General features: G+C 39.6%; 1 protein-coding gene across 10 annotated transcripts in view; it reads right to left on the bottom strand.

Annotated features, from left to right (window-relative positions):
* The window catches only part of TRIM2 (tripartite motif containing 2), a 144,205-nt gene that overhangs the window by 28,380 nt on the left and 98,840 nt on the right, over nucleotides 1-16,985 (bottom strand). For all 10 annotated transcript variants that reach the window (XM_069105571.1, XM_069105573.1, XM_069105574.1 and 7 more), the window contains exons 4-6: nucleotides 13,320-13,471; nucleotides 11,630-11,810; nucleotides 9,424-10,147 (exon numbers count right to left, since the gene is read on the bottom strand). In XM_069105571.1, the coding sequence (XP_068961672.1) occupies nucleotides 9,424-10,147; nucleotides 11,630-11,810; nucleotides 13,320-13,471 (1,057 nt within the window). The remainder of the gene's footprint in view (nucleotides 1-9,423; nucleotides 10,148-11,629; nucleotides 11,811-13,319; nucleotides 13,472-16,985) is intronic.

Raw genomic sequence — 16,985 nt, 5'->3', positions numbered from 1 at the left:
TTTACTATAAAATGAGAAAGTGCTGTCATTATTTGGATCCTGGATCAACAAACCATCAGCACCCTTAATTAATTTCTGAAATCCTCCTTTTTATTTTTAGATCTATGTTCCAGTTTCTGAATAGGTTAGATTGGCATTATTGCTATCTCTAATTCTCATAAATATATTTCAGTTTCATTATGGAGAGACTTCATCAGGGAATGACCACCACATATTAGTGCTTTCAATTACATATAAATGTATAGGGAAATCACAATGTTGTCTTTGAAAATGAATATATTCTTGAGTCAGTATGTTCCTAATGGATAAATAAAAATATGTTCTGTTCTAGCCAAAACAAGCTAGGAATAATGATCTGTTGTTTAATTATAATCCACGGCTGTGTTGGATAATGGAAATAGTACTAGATTTGGAGTCAGAGGACCTGGGTTTTAATTCTTGCTACTGTTGTCTCGCTGACAACCCCATGCAAGTTTGAAGGTCACCTGAAAGACAGCATATGATGATGGGTGCTGTGGAGAGAAAGATGACTCCTGACTGGCTGAGAGACTCCTGAGTCCATGACTCTAGGAGATTTTGAGAGGGAGACAGAGAGAAAGAATAAACTTAGGAGGCTAGGTGCTCCAGAATCACAGGTATATGGTGGAAATAAGCCCCAAACATATCCCTTGATTTCCAGTGCCTGTATCCCCACAGACTCCTAACAGCTGACTTCTCTAGTAAGTGTGTTCTCTTCTTGGTTGAAACTTTATCTTGCTCTTGAGTCAAAGGGCTCATTTATTTTTTTTATTCTATTGTCCACCTTAATTTGTGTTTCTCTCATTTTTGTTTCACTACTTGTCTGGATAAAAACATGTTTGCTAGCTCTTCATGATGATTTTTTCGTGGTAAGCATCTGGTGGAAGGGAGTGTCCCCCTCTTGTCAGCTAACTATTACCCTCCTGGTCTGCAGTGGGACCTCAGAGAAAGTGATGAGAAAATGGCTTTTATTTTGAACCCCCAAAAGAGCATTGCACTTCTGGAATGCCCACATCTGTTCTGTAGTAGATAGATATGATTCTAGGCTAAAATCCTTCTTGGAGGTAAAAGGGAGAAGGAGTGAGCACCAAGACACAGCCCTCCTATTTCTGCCCCAAAGTAGAGACAACAGTCTCCCTTGTAGCTGGGGGAATGGGGGTTTTCCTCATTCTAGGTCTTTTCTATTGAGTCTAAGCAGATTTCTGCAACACCTGTACCAGTGGCCAGGATTCAAATCATTACCTGCACAGCATGCCAAAACCATTACAATAACTAATCTATATTATACTCCTTATCACCTGTGTAACCTTGAGCAAATCATTTAACCTCTCTGGACCTATTTCCTCATCTACACAATGAGCAGATTGAACCAGATGACTTCTGATGTATACATATGTCTATAGACTCTCAAAAGTCTGGGTTCAAGCCCTAGACCTGCTAGTTACTGCCCATGCAACCTTAGATAATTTACTGTGAGTTCCCAGTTGCTCAATTACATTATTTGTAAAATGGAGATAACACTTGTATTATCTATGTTTCATAGAGTTGTTATAAGGAGTAAATAAGACATACCTAAACTTCAGAGTGCTACATAATGGGAAGTTCCTGTACTTATTTCAGTCAGGAACTAAAATAAAATAAGATGAACTTTCACAAGATGAGAATACTTTGTGTTTCTGCTGTTTCTTAACAAATTTTAGCTAATTCTACAAGATTATAAAAGCTTAGACAAATCCTATTTTAAGTCCTAAATATACACTGAAGCTTATCTATGTTCTGTCCCGAAGTTTGCTAATGTGACGTGTAATTTCCATAGGCTTTACCCAGATAACCTTTTAGGTTTTACTTCATTTGTAAAATTTCATTAAAAGATCCAAGTTTTGATTTGATAAATGTTAAGTGCTTTTACAGCTGATTATTAAAGGAGTATGGCAATAATATGTCCCTTAAAATTATAAAGCAATTCTTCCTGAATTGTTTTACTTAGTCCAGTTAGCAAGATATTAATTGCTTGCTATATGCCAGGCAATGTACTAAGCACTTTAAAAAAAGGCACAAAGAAAGTAAAAAATAGTGTCTGTCTTTGAGGGCTTATATTCTTATAGGGAGACAAACATGAAAGTAATAGCAACATGCAAGCTATATGCAGAGTCTATATAATCTCAAAAGGGGAGGCACTAGCAGTCAGGAGACCTGGAGAGAGCTCTTCTGGAAACTGGGATTTGAAATATCTTGAGGGAAACTTAAGAAACTGTGATGAAGACAAAAATGTATCCTAGGTGTAGGGGACAGCCAGGGAAAAGATATGGAGGTAGGAGATGGAACTTGGGGTGCAAGGAACAGTGAAAACATGGAAGGAAGGAGAGTGTAAGAAGACTGGAGAAGTAGGAAGGGACCAGAAGGTAGAGAGCTTTAAATGACAATGGAATTTATATCTGATTCTGGAGGTAATAAGGAGATAGGGAGACAATGGAATTGATTGGGGAAGGAGGTGAGAGGTAACATGGGCAGATCTACACTTTAGGAAAATCATATTGGCAACTGACTGGAGGACAGATTAGAGTGGGGAGAGACTTGAATGAGAGAGAGCATATTATGTCATATTATGATAGTCTACCAAACAAAAAGGAACTTTGGCCTCTAATTTGCCTTCCAATTCCAGTGGATCCTGAATTTATAAATGAATCTAATGACCAATCTAGCTGACCAACTTTACTCAAAGATTAACCTTAATCCATCTCTGAAGATAAAGGCAAAAATCCAGATTTCAAATAACTTATAAAAATAAGACTAGAAAAAATATGAGGTAATGATAACAATAATACCCCATATTTCTAGAAGGACTTACTATTTACAAAGAGTGTTAATCTATGTTCTCTCATTCAATCCTTCAAACAGCCTCATGATACAGGTCCTAAAGCTATTCCTTGTTACACAGATGAGGAAACTGAGGCCAATTGAGGCTGATGAATCCCTCAAGGTTATGCAGTTAGCAAATGGCAGAATCAGGACAAGAACTGATCCACCCAAGTACTGCCTGGCTTTTGCATTTGCCATGAACCGGATGTGATCCAGGACTCAAACCTGGGCATTGAGGCACAGAGGGAGAGCAAACATTCTCTCCAGCAATGAGAAGAGTCTCATGTCAACGACCAGTTTTGGGATCCCAGGGTTGTATTCCCATGAAAGTAAGATTGCCTTTAATTAGACTATGGCTTCTCTGAGAGCAGGGATTATCTCATATTTCTATTTGTATCCTCAGCATCTGACATATAGTAAATGTTTAATAAATATTCTTTGTTACATCGATTTCATGTTCTGAAGGCCCCTACGCATCACCACAGGATGTATTTGCCTGAGTTTTTTTTTTAAACATCTGATTTCTATAATTGAGATAATCACTCTTTTGCTTCACCATTATAGCCCCTCAACTTTCATTTCTCTTATGAATATTTTAACCTTTATTTTATTATCTTAAAAGAATGAAAAAGGGGGGGTGGAGTCAAGATGGCAGAGTAGAAGCAGGACCTCCCCGCTTCTCCAGCTTCCACCTTTCCCAACCCATGTAAAAAGGGGACTCTAAACAAACTTTGGAGCTGCAGAACCCACAAAATGACGCAGAGAACCTAACCTCCCACTGAGGACAGCCTGGCAGGCCAGCAGCAAGTGGCCAGCACAGTCTTCTGGGCCGAGCCCAGGCCTTCGTGAGCCAGGGTTTTAACCCCAGGGCGAGTCTGACGAGCCGCCAGCCTGAAGGACTCCAGATCACCAGCAGCTGTGGCTGTTTCCAGATTTATCAACACATAGATGCGAAGGACAAAATGAGAGGTCAGTGCAGTGTGGACTTTGGGACCAGTAAGTGGGAGTGTGTCAGCTTTTTCCCCCAGGGCTTTTGCCCCTGAGACACCAGCACAGCCAGTGCCATGTTGCAGCTTCAGCTCTTGGCCTGCAGAGTGTAGGGGGACCAAGCACTATTGCTTTAACGTGCTTGGATCTGGATTGCAGTCTATGGTGGAGGTCCTGGGGTGTGTGTCCAGCTTGCCAGAGTGTGTGGAGGCCTCAGAGAAGGCACCCAACTAATACCTCTGGCAGGTGAGAAAACCCCAGCATTTGGTATGAAGCTTCCCTGTCTGGTAGCAGAGTCCTACTGTGGCAAAAAGCCCAGGGGTCAAGTGACTGAGGGGAGACATGACCAGGCAAAGGAAACAAAGCAGACAGAAGATTCCAACATTAGACTCCTATTTGGGGGACAAAAAGGAGCAAAGCATGGAACAGGAGGAAGGCAGTGAAGTCAGAACTCCTGCACCAAAAGTTTCAAAGGAAAATACGAGCTTGGTTACAGGCCATAGAGGACCTTAAGAAGCAGATAAGAGAAGTGGAGGAAAAATTGGGAAGAGAAATGAGAACAAGGCAAGAAAATTATGAAATGATAGTCAACAGCAAGACTTCAGAAAATAACACCTTAAAAAATGGACTAACTCAATTGGCAAAAGAGGCTCAAAAAGGCAATGAGGAGAAGAATGCCTTAAAAAGCTGAATTTGCCAGATGGAAAAAGAATCTCAAAAGCTCAATGAGGAGAATCATTGCTTCATAAATAGATTAGAGCAAATAGAAGCTAGTGACTTTATGAGAAATCAAGATGCTGTTAAACAGATCCAAACAAATGAAAGAATAGAAGGCAATGTGAAATATTGCATGGGAAAAACCACTGACCTGGAAAATAGATCCAGGAGAGATAATTTAAAAATTACTGGACTACCTGAAAGCCATGATCAAAGTAAGAACCTAGAAATCATCCTCCAGGAAGTTCTCAAAGAAAACTGCCCTGATGTTTTAGAACCAGAGGGCAAAATAGAGGTTGAAAGAATCCACCGATCACCTCCTGAAAAAGATCCCAAAAAGAAAATTCCTAGGAATATTATAGCCAGGTTCCGGAATTCCCAGATTAAGGAGAGAATATTACAAGCAGCCAGGAAGAAACAATTTGAATATTGTGGAAAAACAATCAGGATAACCCAGGATCTAGCAGCTTCTACACCGAGGGATCGAAGGGCTTGGAATAGGATATTCCGGAAGTCAAAGGAGCTGGGATTAAAACCAAGAATCACCTACCCAGCAAAACTGAGTATCATGTTTCAGAGGAAAATATGGCCATTCAGTGGAATAGAGGACTTTCAAGCATTCTTGCTGAAAAAACCAGAGTTGAATAGAAAATTTGACATTCAGATACAAGAAGCAAGAGAAGCATGAGAAGGTAAAACAGGGAAAAGAAATCATAAGGAACTTATCAAAGTTGGACTATTAACATTCCTACATGGAAAAACAATAATTGTAACTTATGAAACTTTTCTCAGTAGTTGGAGGGAATAGAAATATATATGAGGGTATATGGGCATATGAATACATATATGAATGTGTGTATATATGTTTACAGGTATACATAGATAGAGGTCACAGGACCAATTTAACAGGAAGGGATGATACTTAAAAGGTGAAATAAAGAGGTGAGAGAGGAATATAATGAGAGGAGATGGGGAGAGACAAAATGGGGTAAACTATCTCATATAGAAAAGGCAAGGAAAAATGGTTACAATGGAGGGGAAGAATAGGAAGGCAAAAGGGAATGGGTCAACCTTATTCCCATTGAATTTGGCTTGAGGAAGGAATGAAATACACACTAAATAGGGGATTTCACCCTCCAGGAGAGTAGGGGGGGAAGGGGATGAGAGGGGGGATGATGGAAGGGAGGGCAGGCTGGGGGGGAGGGAAGTCGGAAGCACCCACTTTTGAAAAGGGATGGGATCAAAATAGATAATAGAACAAGTGGGAGGTGGGATAGGAGGCAAGGAAATATAGTCAGTCTTTTACAATATATCTACTATGTAATTGTTTTGCATTAGCCACACATATACAATCTATACTGAACTGCTTATCTTCCCAGTAAGGGTGGGAGACAAGGGAGGAAGTGAATGAATCTGGAATTGAAAGTTTTAAAATCAAATATTCAAATATATATATATATGTATTATTAATACTATTTTACATGTAATTCGGAAATAAGATATACAGGCACTGGGGCAGAGAGATCCACTGGAAAAGTCAAAAAGGGTATGGGAGAAAATATGGGAGAGAGCAGATTGGAGGAGGGGATATCCTGTGTGACTGCTGTTTTGGGGCGGTGGGTAGGGGAAAAACAGGGAGAAAATTTGTAACTCAAAATCTGGCAGAAATGAATGATGTAAATCAGAAGTTAATAAAGCATTTGAAAAAAAAAAGAATGAAAAAGCAATTATTAAGTACCTGTCACTTATGAGCTAGTCACAGTGTCCATCCTCGTGCCCTGTCTCTAAAGGAAAATGGAAGTACAAAGGATAAGCCCATTCAAGGGATGGAATTTGTGGGCCTTTTATAGTGCCTTTTAGTAATCAATGAAGCATGACTTACCATATGAAAAGTATGCATGTGCATACTTGGTGGGGGTGGGGAACCCACATGAAGCCCCAAAATGATAAAAGAATTTCTTCTTTCTAGGCATTTGAATTTAATCTAAATAACTTGAATGATTCTACCAATCGTATTTTAGACTGAAAGGCAAACTAGAGTGCAAATGCTGTTACTGGGGAGCCTTCCCTTCAAAAGCCTTTTTGTGCACTGAGGGAGGCAGCATATTAATTACATATTTAAAATGCACCTGACTACACTTTCACAACTTCCCACAGCTTGCTCAGGAACTTTCTTGAGGAGCTGACACAGCTAGCTTATGGTGTCTAGTCAGCAAACTGGAACACTGAAGAAAAGAATTCCTGACATTTCAAGGTCCTATTATCTTGCACAGATGCTCAGGTTACTTAGCGAAGACATTTCCATTTCAAGGCAGTTTTCTGAGATGGTGTTAGATCCCAATCATCATTCATTCATTAAGGCAACATAACTAGGTTTTCAGGGTTGAGAAGGAGGAGAGAGTATTAAGTATCTCTTCTTTAGAAAACAAAAACAGTAAAAAGGCATTTCAGATAGGAATCAAATTCTAAGCTCCCCAAATTTTGTAGCCAAGTTCTGCCCTGGAAAAAAATTCAAACACACCAAACACACCCATTGATGTTATGGAGAGTTTTGGTGTAAGCATGGTCTATTCATTCTAAATAGAATAATAATAAATGTAACTGACACTTATTTACAGTGTTCTTTCTAGTCTATAGGGTTTTATACAATCATCTATTTTGTGCCTAAGAACAGCCTTGCTGTGAGAAAGAAGGGTAAGCATAACTATCCCCATTTTATAGATGAAAAGAATGAGACTCAGCATGGTGAAGTAATTTGCCCAAGGTCAAACAATTAATAAATGCTAAATATGGGACTTGAGTTTTGATCTTCTTTTGAGAAATCCAGTGCTCTTTCCATGACACTACAAGTTAACAAGCATTTATTAATTGCCTACTATGTACCACTGTAGCTATATAATGTTCTTGTACAAAACTTTGAGCTGTACATGGATTATTAACATATCATTAGCATGAGCTAAATGTGGCAATCAGTTGAGTTCTAAGGGAGAGGTGATTAACTGTCAGGGAAATCTTTATCTCGTTTCTCATTGAGAACAACTGGCTTGTGAAGAGTGACAAAAGGCTTTCCTGTTTGTAACTAATGGGAAGAGATTTTGAGTTATCCTTCTAGAGCGCATAGCAGAGCCCCAGGCATACACGGGCAGCTAACACACAACTGCTCTTCTTTCAGCCCAGCAAATTTAGTTCAGAAATATTTTGTATGTACCTATGTCTCAGTTCGCAGCACCCAACAGCATGGAGGAAGACCATGAAGTCTGGATGCACAGTATAGCTCATGATTTAGTTGAGTTAAAAAAAAAAAACAACCTTTCACTCTCAACCTAATAAATGAGTGTTGATTGATTGATTGCACATCTCAACCACCTGTGCACCCAAGCTGCAATTAAGTACTCCATCCCCAACAACTGCTCTGCCAATGGATTGTTACATCACCTCCATTATTGAAGGGATCAAACAATTAGTGTCATCACAGCCTTCATGAAGATTTAGCTTTGACCATTAAGATACAAGAATCAACTAACAATGAGAAAGACAGATGGAATCATGGGATTTTTAGGATTAGATCATCTAGTTCAGCTTCCTCTTTTTACCAAAAGGAAGAAACTGAGGCTCAGAGTGGCTACGTCCAGAGTCATCTTGGTGTTAATTTTTAGAAGGCAAGTTCTATGAAACAAAATTCCCATGAATATCATTAGGAATTTCAGAGTAAGCATAGCTTATTCATTCTAAATAAGAAGGAGGAGGAGAAGGAGGAAGGGGAGGAGGGAGAGGGGGAGGAAGAGGTTGTCATAATGGTTGAAGACGGAAGAAGAAAAAGAATACTAACTGCCTTTCTCTTCTCCCTCATCCCCCCAATTTCCACCTTCTGCTGTGGAATGTAATATCTGTTACCATAAAAAACATGTCAATCAATTCTCCTATGGCTCCACTCACCATTCCACCACTAGTCTTCCTAGATATGACTCCCCTGTATTTGCTATCTTCCACCATTAGAATCTAAATTCTTTGAGGGCAGGGACTATCTTTTGTATTTAGAGCACAGTGTTTGACAAGTGATAAAAATTTCATTTCACTTATTCATTTATTCACTCACTCACTCACAAAAGTATTGTTACAGAGCCATAATTCAACCCCAGTTCTTCTGACTCTAAACAAATCTTTCTTTCAATTATACCATGATGCCTGAATAATAAAATGTGTTTCCCAGTTGCCAATGACAGATACAGCTGTATAGTTGATTATCAATTATTTGGGAGCTGATTAGCCACACCCTTTGCTTATTTCCTATCTCCTACCTGCCTTCTAGTTAATTCTTTTTGGTCCTCTAACTGCAGAGGGTATGCAATGGGTATGAAACTCAAGCCAGTCAATTTAGCTCTCTTAGAGTCCTCATAAAAGATGGGTCAGACAAAATTTTGGGACTATCAACCATTCAATTATCCACACCAATTCTATTCCTCCATAGCTACAGGTTGCATTTAAGACTCAACTCATTGAAGTGTCCAGCAAAACAAAAAGCTAATTCTAGGCAGATACACATTCAGTTCAATTCAACAAAGTGACTTATCCAGGGTCACACTGGTGTTAATTTTTAGAAGCCAAGTACATAAATGAAAAAGTCACATTCATTGTCCTCAAGAAACCTAGGAAATATGATATACACACAAAACAACAGGAGACTTGATAATTTCACATAACTGGACAGTCTTGTATCCTGCAACAATTTTCACACAGGAAGTTCTAACTTTTAATAAACTTTGCATATAATAAAACTTTTCAGTAGACAGAAAGAAATTTTTTCCCAATGTCTGAATCAGTAACCTTCTACATTTTCCTTACCTACACGAAAGATCAAATCATCTTCAATGGGATTCTCTTTTCTTTTTCCAGTGCTATACATGCTTGCAGGTCTTTTCACAGCTTTTTGTTTCACATGACCACTTCCTGGAGACTTAACACGCCTCTTAACACCTTCAGTTGTGGGAGACACATCTGCTGAACGAATCACTTTGAGTTTGAATGGGCTACCTCGAATGTGCTGGTCATAGAGTCTCAGGGAGAGGGTAAAATCTCCTTCCTTCTGTACAGTATACAAGAATTCATAAGTACCGTTTTTGTTGTCAAGTATTTCTCCATCTGCCACACTGCCATCAGGAGTACTCAGTTCAGCAGTGATATAGGCATTTCCAGATTTGCATAGCTCCCCGTCTTTGTCCTTGGTTGTTATAGTAACTGACATAGGCTGTCCAATTACAGTCTGCCTCAGACCTTCGCCTGTAGCAACTGTCTCAGAGGCCACAGCATTGGTGGTTAAAATAGTCCCCAGGTTGTGAATAGATTTCTTAAGTCCTTCAGTTTCTACAATGAAATCCAGCTGATCATTTTCCCGAGGCTGCAAGGGGAAGTCTTGATCGGCAAGTTCATTGAGCTTCTCACTCATCTGTTTTTTAACTAGCAAAACTTCCGTTTCAGTGCCATGGTTGAGAGCCTGAGCAGTAAAGTTGCTACAGCTTTTAATGTTCTCCTGTCCCTCCAACAGAGTATCCAGTTGTGACTGAAGGACCTTTGGCAAAGCAAGACACCCAATTAGTGAAAGAATAAGATTTGACCTTATAACTAGAAAACATGTTTCATTATCAGACAAACCAAATGAGATTGGTCCAAGCAAGGCTAAGGAGAAGCAGCAGTGGGAAGAGATGGGGTTCTTTGTGGTAGTGCCTTTGGCAGATAAGGAGAAGGCTACAAACCTGTTCATTGGACGCCTGTTACAATGCTTCATTTTACAGTTGAGGAAACTGAGGCCCAGGGAGAATAAGTGACTTGTCCAGAGTTACATGGGCAAGTTTATAATAGCAAGATTTGAACAGAAAGAAATATTCCAACTTCCTTATACTTCCACTACTCACCTTCCATTCATACTATCTATATCTTGGATGTGCATAATTCTTTGCATGTTGTCTCTCCTATTAGAATGGGATCTCCTTGAGAAAAGTCTGTGAGTTTTTGCCTTTCTTTGTACATCAGTGCTTAGCCCAGTGCCCTATACACAATAAATACTTAGTAGATACTTGTTTTGGTATATTTGGCATCTTTGAAAATCCTCATTGCTTCAGAATCCTTGAAGGCATACACCCTTACCTCCTCCCCTTTCCTTGCCCTTTGTCTATTTCAAAGGGCACTGAGTTTTGATGTGAGCAGGTAGGCACCACACCATAAAGAGCTTGACAAGTAAATGGATCCTCTTGATGTCTGAAATATTCAACGTTCTAGGCCTTTCCTCTTGCTGTTGCAGAGAGGTACTACCTACTTTTATCCCTGGTTCCGTTCTTAGGCAAACTATCGCACATGGAAATTGCTTATCTGTGCTTAGGCTGAAGCTGATTTGTAGGGAATGCTGCAGGCATTAGTGAGCAAACACTAAAGATGTGGCAGTCAGGCTTTAGGAGTCTGATTAATGGAATGATCTACCGGGGGCTCAGAGGACCAGAGATGACTCATACTACCCACCTCCTGCCAAAGGAGTGAGGGACTCAAAATCCCGAGAGAGACATGAATATTTAAACATGACAACTGTGGACATTTGTTTTGAGGGACTATGTATTTACTGTGATGGTTTTGTTTTTGTTTTTTAAATTATTCCATTGTGAGGAGATAGTGGGAAGGAGAGGCTAAGTAAATGTTTGTAATAATAATTTTTAAAAAGTGGGAATCATTTGTATATTAGAGTGAGGTGTTTGTGTGTGTGTGTGTGTGTGTGTGCTGCATGGGGAGAATGGAGAAAGATAATTTACTATAAAGTGGTGCTCAAGATCCTAGATCTTTACTGGTGCTAGAAGAGGAAAAATATCCCTGAGCACCCATCTGAAGAGTTTATGAAGTACACAAAGAACAGCATGACCTTCAGTACCCATTAGGGAATCTCTCTGTACTTTTGGAACCCAATAAAGGTAAATTCCTGACTCACAGATAACATGCATTTACTTGAAAAAAAAAAAAAAAGAAAACAAATCTCATTTAAAAAAAAATCAAAGACCTGAGCACTTACTTTGTGTTTAAGGCCGTAATTCACTTCCAGCTCCATGAGCAGCACACTCTTGCGCACATTTAGAGTCTTCTGGAGCTCATCGAAGGTGGAATGGATGTCATCGACGATGCTAGCCTTTTGGTTGGTTAGCTGGTGAATGATTTCAGATATGAAATGAAGGGCAGAGTCTATCTCTGGGAGCCTGGGGAAGAAAATAATGACAAATTACTATTAAGAACTCAAAATTGCTGCCTTTTAAAAACCAAGTTCTAACGTTAAGTTTTGGCTTCTTGGAGAAGGGGCTGTTTTGGTCTCTTCTCGTAGCAGTAGTGGGCATTTAGTAAACGTTTATTGGCCAACAGCACTAACCTATGATGTCGCTAGTTCTCTTCTTCCCTTAAAAGAAAAGAGAAACCTAGTTGCCCAGATGGGTATTTTCCTCTTCAGAATGTAGGCAAATAATGAACCCACTAATCAAACCCAAACTCATCACACAACAATGTGGGTAGTAATATGCTATTATAGTCAAAAGCATTACAAAGCAGAAGTCGAGTGTGGCATAATGGGGAAAGCCCTGGATTTTGACTCAAGAAGACCTGAGTTCAAATCTCAGCTCTATTTCCTATGTACGGTGACTTCCCTTGAGTGATTAACCTCTCTCGACTTCAGTTTCCATCTGGAAAGTGATGGAGATGCATCAGATAGCTAAGATCTCTTTCAGTTCTATTATGGGCTCATCTATCAACATGAAAGCCTCCTTGAATTGAGACATCTCTGTGTACTTTTCCTTGATTTCCAGATTCTTTTTCAGTATGAAATACTACTCTTTCCCCACTACATCTTTGCTTTACAAACCCAATTTGCCAATATTCTCCATCTATTGATAGGACTATAGGCTCACAGGGGTAGGTAGGCGGTACAGTAGATAAAGCACTTGGCTTGGAATCAGGAAGATTCATTTTCATGAGTTCAAATCTGACCTCAGACGTGTCCTAGCTGGGTGACCCTGGGAAAGTCACTTCACCCTGATTGCCTCCATTTCCTCATCTATAAAATGAGCTGAAGAAGGAAATGGCAAACCTCTCCAATAACCCTTACCTCAAATGGAGTCGTGAAGAGTCAGACATGACTGAACAACAAGCCTTCTTACAGAACTAGAACTGGAAGGGGCTTCAGAAACCACCTCGTTCAAACTCCTCATTTAACAGATGAAGACATTGAGACCCAGGGAGCTTACAGGATTTACCAGGCAGTGTAAATTTACAGGAAACCGGGGCAGAAAGAGGTTTAGAGACTCACCCCAAACAAATAAACACACGGGCAAAGCAGTACACAGTCTTATTGCATTTCAGTCTGATGGTCCTAAAGTCCCAAGAGCCAGCAACAGTCAATGGTGGATGTCAGGCCACAGCTTAAGAGAGGCTCAAACGTGATGTGAATCTCTTAGTTTCCTTATAAGCACCACCCCACCCCCTGCTCATTACACAACTAGACGTAAGGGCCACATGGAAGACCTGCCTCCACCCCAGCAGAGTAGCCACAAAGCCACAGCCCACGGTTGTTTCAGTGAGCAGTAGTGAAAATGGACGCTGTTAACACCAGCTCCCAGAGTGGTAATGTGACCCTCCTAACCTACTTTCAATGGCAGTTGATGAGGAGAAACATCACCTTTGTTGGCAGGAAGGAAAAGTGAGACCTCAGAATTGCTTACCTTTTGTTGACAGCATCGAGCTGGACTTGAAGGGAAGCTTTATGCTGTTCAACCACATCCTTGAGTGGGACAGTAGGGTGCTCAGCGTGCTCCCCTTCCGTGCACTCGAGACACATGGCAGTCTCACAGGACTGGCAGTAAAATTCCATCACCTAAGGGGCACAAGACCGATTCCACATTTGACATATGGACAGATAACAGTCTGTTGTTGTGGGTTTTTTTCTGTCTACAGTGATATATTATATTTGCCTGAAAACAACAACAACAATTAATAATATATAACATCAAAAACTAGACTTGGGAGTCAGGAAGACCTGAGTTCAAAACCCATCTCAGTCATTTACTAGCTAAGTGATCCTGGTCAATTTAATAATCCTCCATCTGCCTCTACTTCCTCATCTGTAAAATGGGGATAATAATAGCAAGAATAATTTCACAGGATTGTTATGAGAATGAAATGAGATAATAAATATTGAAATAATGAGATAAATAAATATTTACTTTGTAAACCTTAAAGAACTATATAAATGCTAGCTATTATAGTTATCATAGATGTTTTTGTTTTATTATTTATAAAATATCTATTTTATGCCTTTTATATAGCAAGCACTATATAAATTATCATTTTGTAACTGCTTTGATCAGAGTTCTGCTGTCTTTTTGTCAGCTCTATGCAAATTGTTTCTGTGGTTCTGCCTACTTCGATAATTGATATTTATGAAGTGCTTTGAGATTTCAAAGGATTTTGTGTATATTATATTTTTAATCTTTATGATGGCCCCTGGGAGGTAAATAATAACTTCAATAATCTCGTTTGATTCCCAACAGCCCCAGGGTGAAAGTTAAGCAAAGAGCCCCACCCAGCAAATGGAATCAGTTAAAAGGGCCAGAACATCCTAGGAATCATTTTCCAAAACTATTAAATCTAGACAAGGTTGGCAATAAGAAATGGCCTTAATTAGGTTAAAGGGTCCCTGCTCTAAGTCAGGTTACCACCTGAATCAATTTCCAGAAGCTCAGGGCTCTTAGAATCTGCAGCAACTAGATGGCACAGTGAATAGAACATGAGCCCTGGAGTCAGAAGGACCTAAGGTCAAATCCGGCCTCAGATACTTGACACTTACTAGCTGTGTGACCTTGGGCAAGTCACTTAACTCCAATTTCCTTGTGTTCCCCCCTCCAGAAAAAAAAAAGGTAAAAGTTTAGCCAGTTTCCTTAGGGAAAGTAGTTAGGCTGTAGGGGTGTGTGGTGAAGGGTTTAGTATAGGGCATTATTTGATTAGAAGTCCCATTCTATACTAAGGTTCCTACATCCAGGTAAGACTATGTTTACTGTTTCAAGCGGAGGGGGGGGGGGGGGGGGGGGGGGGGGGGGGGTAAAGGAAGGAGGGAAAGAATTTGTAACTCAAAACTTTAACAAAAATAAAAGTTTAAAATGTTTTAACATGTAATTGGGGAAAAAATAAAATATAAAAAAAAGAACTTCAAATTTGAAAAATAATTACTTCTAAGTGATTCAAAGGCTAGCCTTCTGACCACTATGATATGCTGCCTCTCAATCTTTTAATATAGTGTTTCCCAAACATGAGTCTGTGGCTGGCAAATGTTGTTTACTCTTTGGAGGCAACTAGAAAGATATGAGATTATCAAATAATGTATGGAGGTAAAATTCCATTACTATCATGTCCAAGATGTTTCCTAAGGTCAGAATATTGTATTTTTTGCTGCTTAAAATGAGCCACAGACTAGCATTTTAACATCACTTTTTGTTATGTAGAGAGTTGATTACATGTATTTTATTCCTTGACAGACTTGGGGCTAGTGCTAAGCAGCAGACATTCCCCTCTCCTCATTCCATTAAACAGAGCTTCATTTGAATAAACTCCCACTAGAAAATATTACCAGTTAGGGGTGGCTAGGTGGCTCAGTGAATAGAGCACCAGCCCTGGAGTCAGGAGGACCTGAGTTCAAATCTGACCTCAGACACTTTAACACAAAAACTATCTGTGTGATCTTGAGCAAGTCACTTAACCCCAATTGCCCTCCAAAAACAAAAAAAAAAAGAAAATATTACCAGTCATAAAAGAATCCTGGCAGATTTAGAAGGAATAGACAGGCAGCAAAGATGCATCAGTACTTTTTACTAAGGTTTTGCAAAATATCTTTTATTAAATCTCCATCTCCCCCATAGGTATCTTTCAACTGCCTTCAAGCCCATCTCTAGCTGTATTTCCCACTGTCACCTCAAATTCAATGTATCCAAAATGAAGCTGATAATCTCTCTTCCTGAACTCATTCATCTACTTCATCTCAGTATTTTTGCCCTTTATCTGACATTCATCTGACAATTTTCCACCTTTAAAACATTGGCATTATCTTTGATACCCTGTCCCTCATCTCTCATACCTGAGCTCCTGTTAATTTGACCTCATTGTCATTGTATGCATTGATCTACACCTTTTCATGGTCACTATTTCATTTCATTCCTAGACTACTGAAATTACTTCCAAACAGATTTCTTGCCACCAATTCCCCCATGAACTAATCCATCTTTCACACTATTTCACTCTTTTTTTCTTTTGGTTTATTTTTTTTTCTTTTTGGAGGGGCAGTTGGGGTTAAGTGATTTGCCCAAGGTCACATGGCTAGTTTTTGTGTTAGGTGTCTGAGGTTGGATTTGAACTCAGGTCCTCCTGACTCCAGGGCCAGTTCTCTATTCACTGCGCCACCTAGCTGCCCCTACACTATTTCACTCTTAAATATACACTATGCAAAGATATCAGTTCTCTTTTCAAAAATCTCAAATGGTTTTCTTTTCTTTTTTTTTAAGGGGAAAGGCAAGGCAATTGGGGTTAAGTGACTTGCCCTAGGTCACACAGCTTGTAAGTATTAAATGTCTGAAGTCAGATTTGAACTCAGGTCCTCCTGACTCCAGGACCAGTGCTCTATTCACTGTGCTCTCAAGTGATTTTCTACTTCCTAATGGATAAAGTGCATAATTCTCTGCTTTGCAGTCAAAGTTCCCATAATCTGGCATCTTTATATTTTTCCAGCCTCATCTAATATTAATCCCTTCCATGCATCTCATGCTCTAGCTAAACTACTTATTACCCTCCAAACAATCCTTCATCTTCTTGCCTCAAGTGTCTGTGCCTTTGTCCCCTCTGCTTGTAATGTTCTTCATCCTTCTCCACTTGCTGAATTCCTTCTAATCCCTTCAGATCCAACTAAATTGCTTCTCCTCCATGAAGTCTTTTTTTTTTTTTTTTTAAGCAATCGGGGTTAAGTAACTTGCTCAAGGTTACACGGCCAGTTATTTCTGGGTGTGGTGCTGAGTGTCTGAGCCCGGGATTCGATCTCCGGGTCGTCCCAACACTGGAGCCGGTGCTCTTACTCGCTGAGCCACCTGGCCGCCCCTCCTCCATGAAGTCTTAATTGATCCTTTCTATAACTACTGTTCTTTCCCTCTTGCACCTTACATATAGCTTTGTCCTGGACACTTCCAATGTATTTATCACATTGTGTATTAAAGTTAAATATGTCTTATGGCATACCAGATTTTAAACTTCATGAGGACAAGGACAATTCATAATCTAAACTTTATATTTCTCCCATATCAAGCACAAAATTCTGTCTGTACTCAGTAAGTGCTTAGTAAATATTAAAA

Source organism: Petaurus breviceps, unplaced genomic scaffold (genome assembly GCF_028583685.1).
Source record: "Petaurus breviceps papuanus isolate PSGF00001 unplaced genomic scaffold, PetGlider_PUasm1.0 76, whole genome shotgun sequence".
NCBI lineage: Eukaryota > Metazoa > Chordata > Mammalia > Diprotodontia > Petauridae > Petaurus > Petaurus breviceps.
Note: the sequence above shows the minus strand (reverse complement) of the source record. Positions and strands in the feature narration are given on the sequence as shown.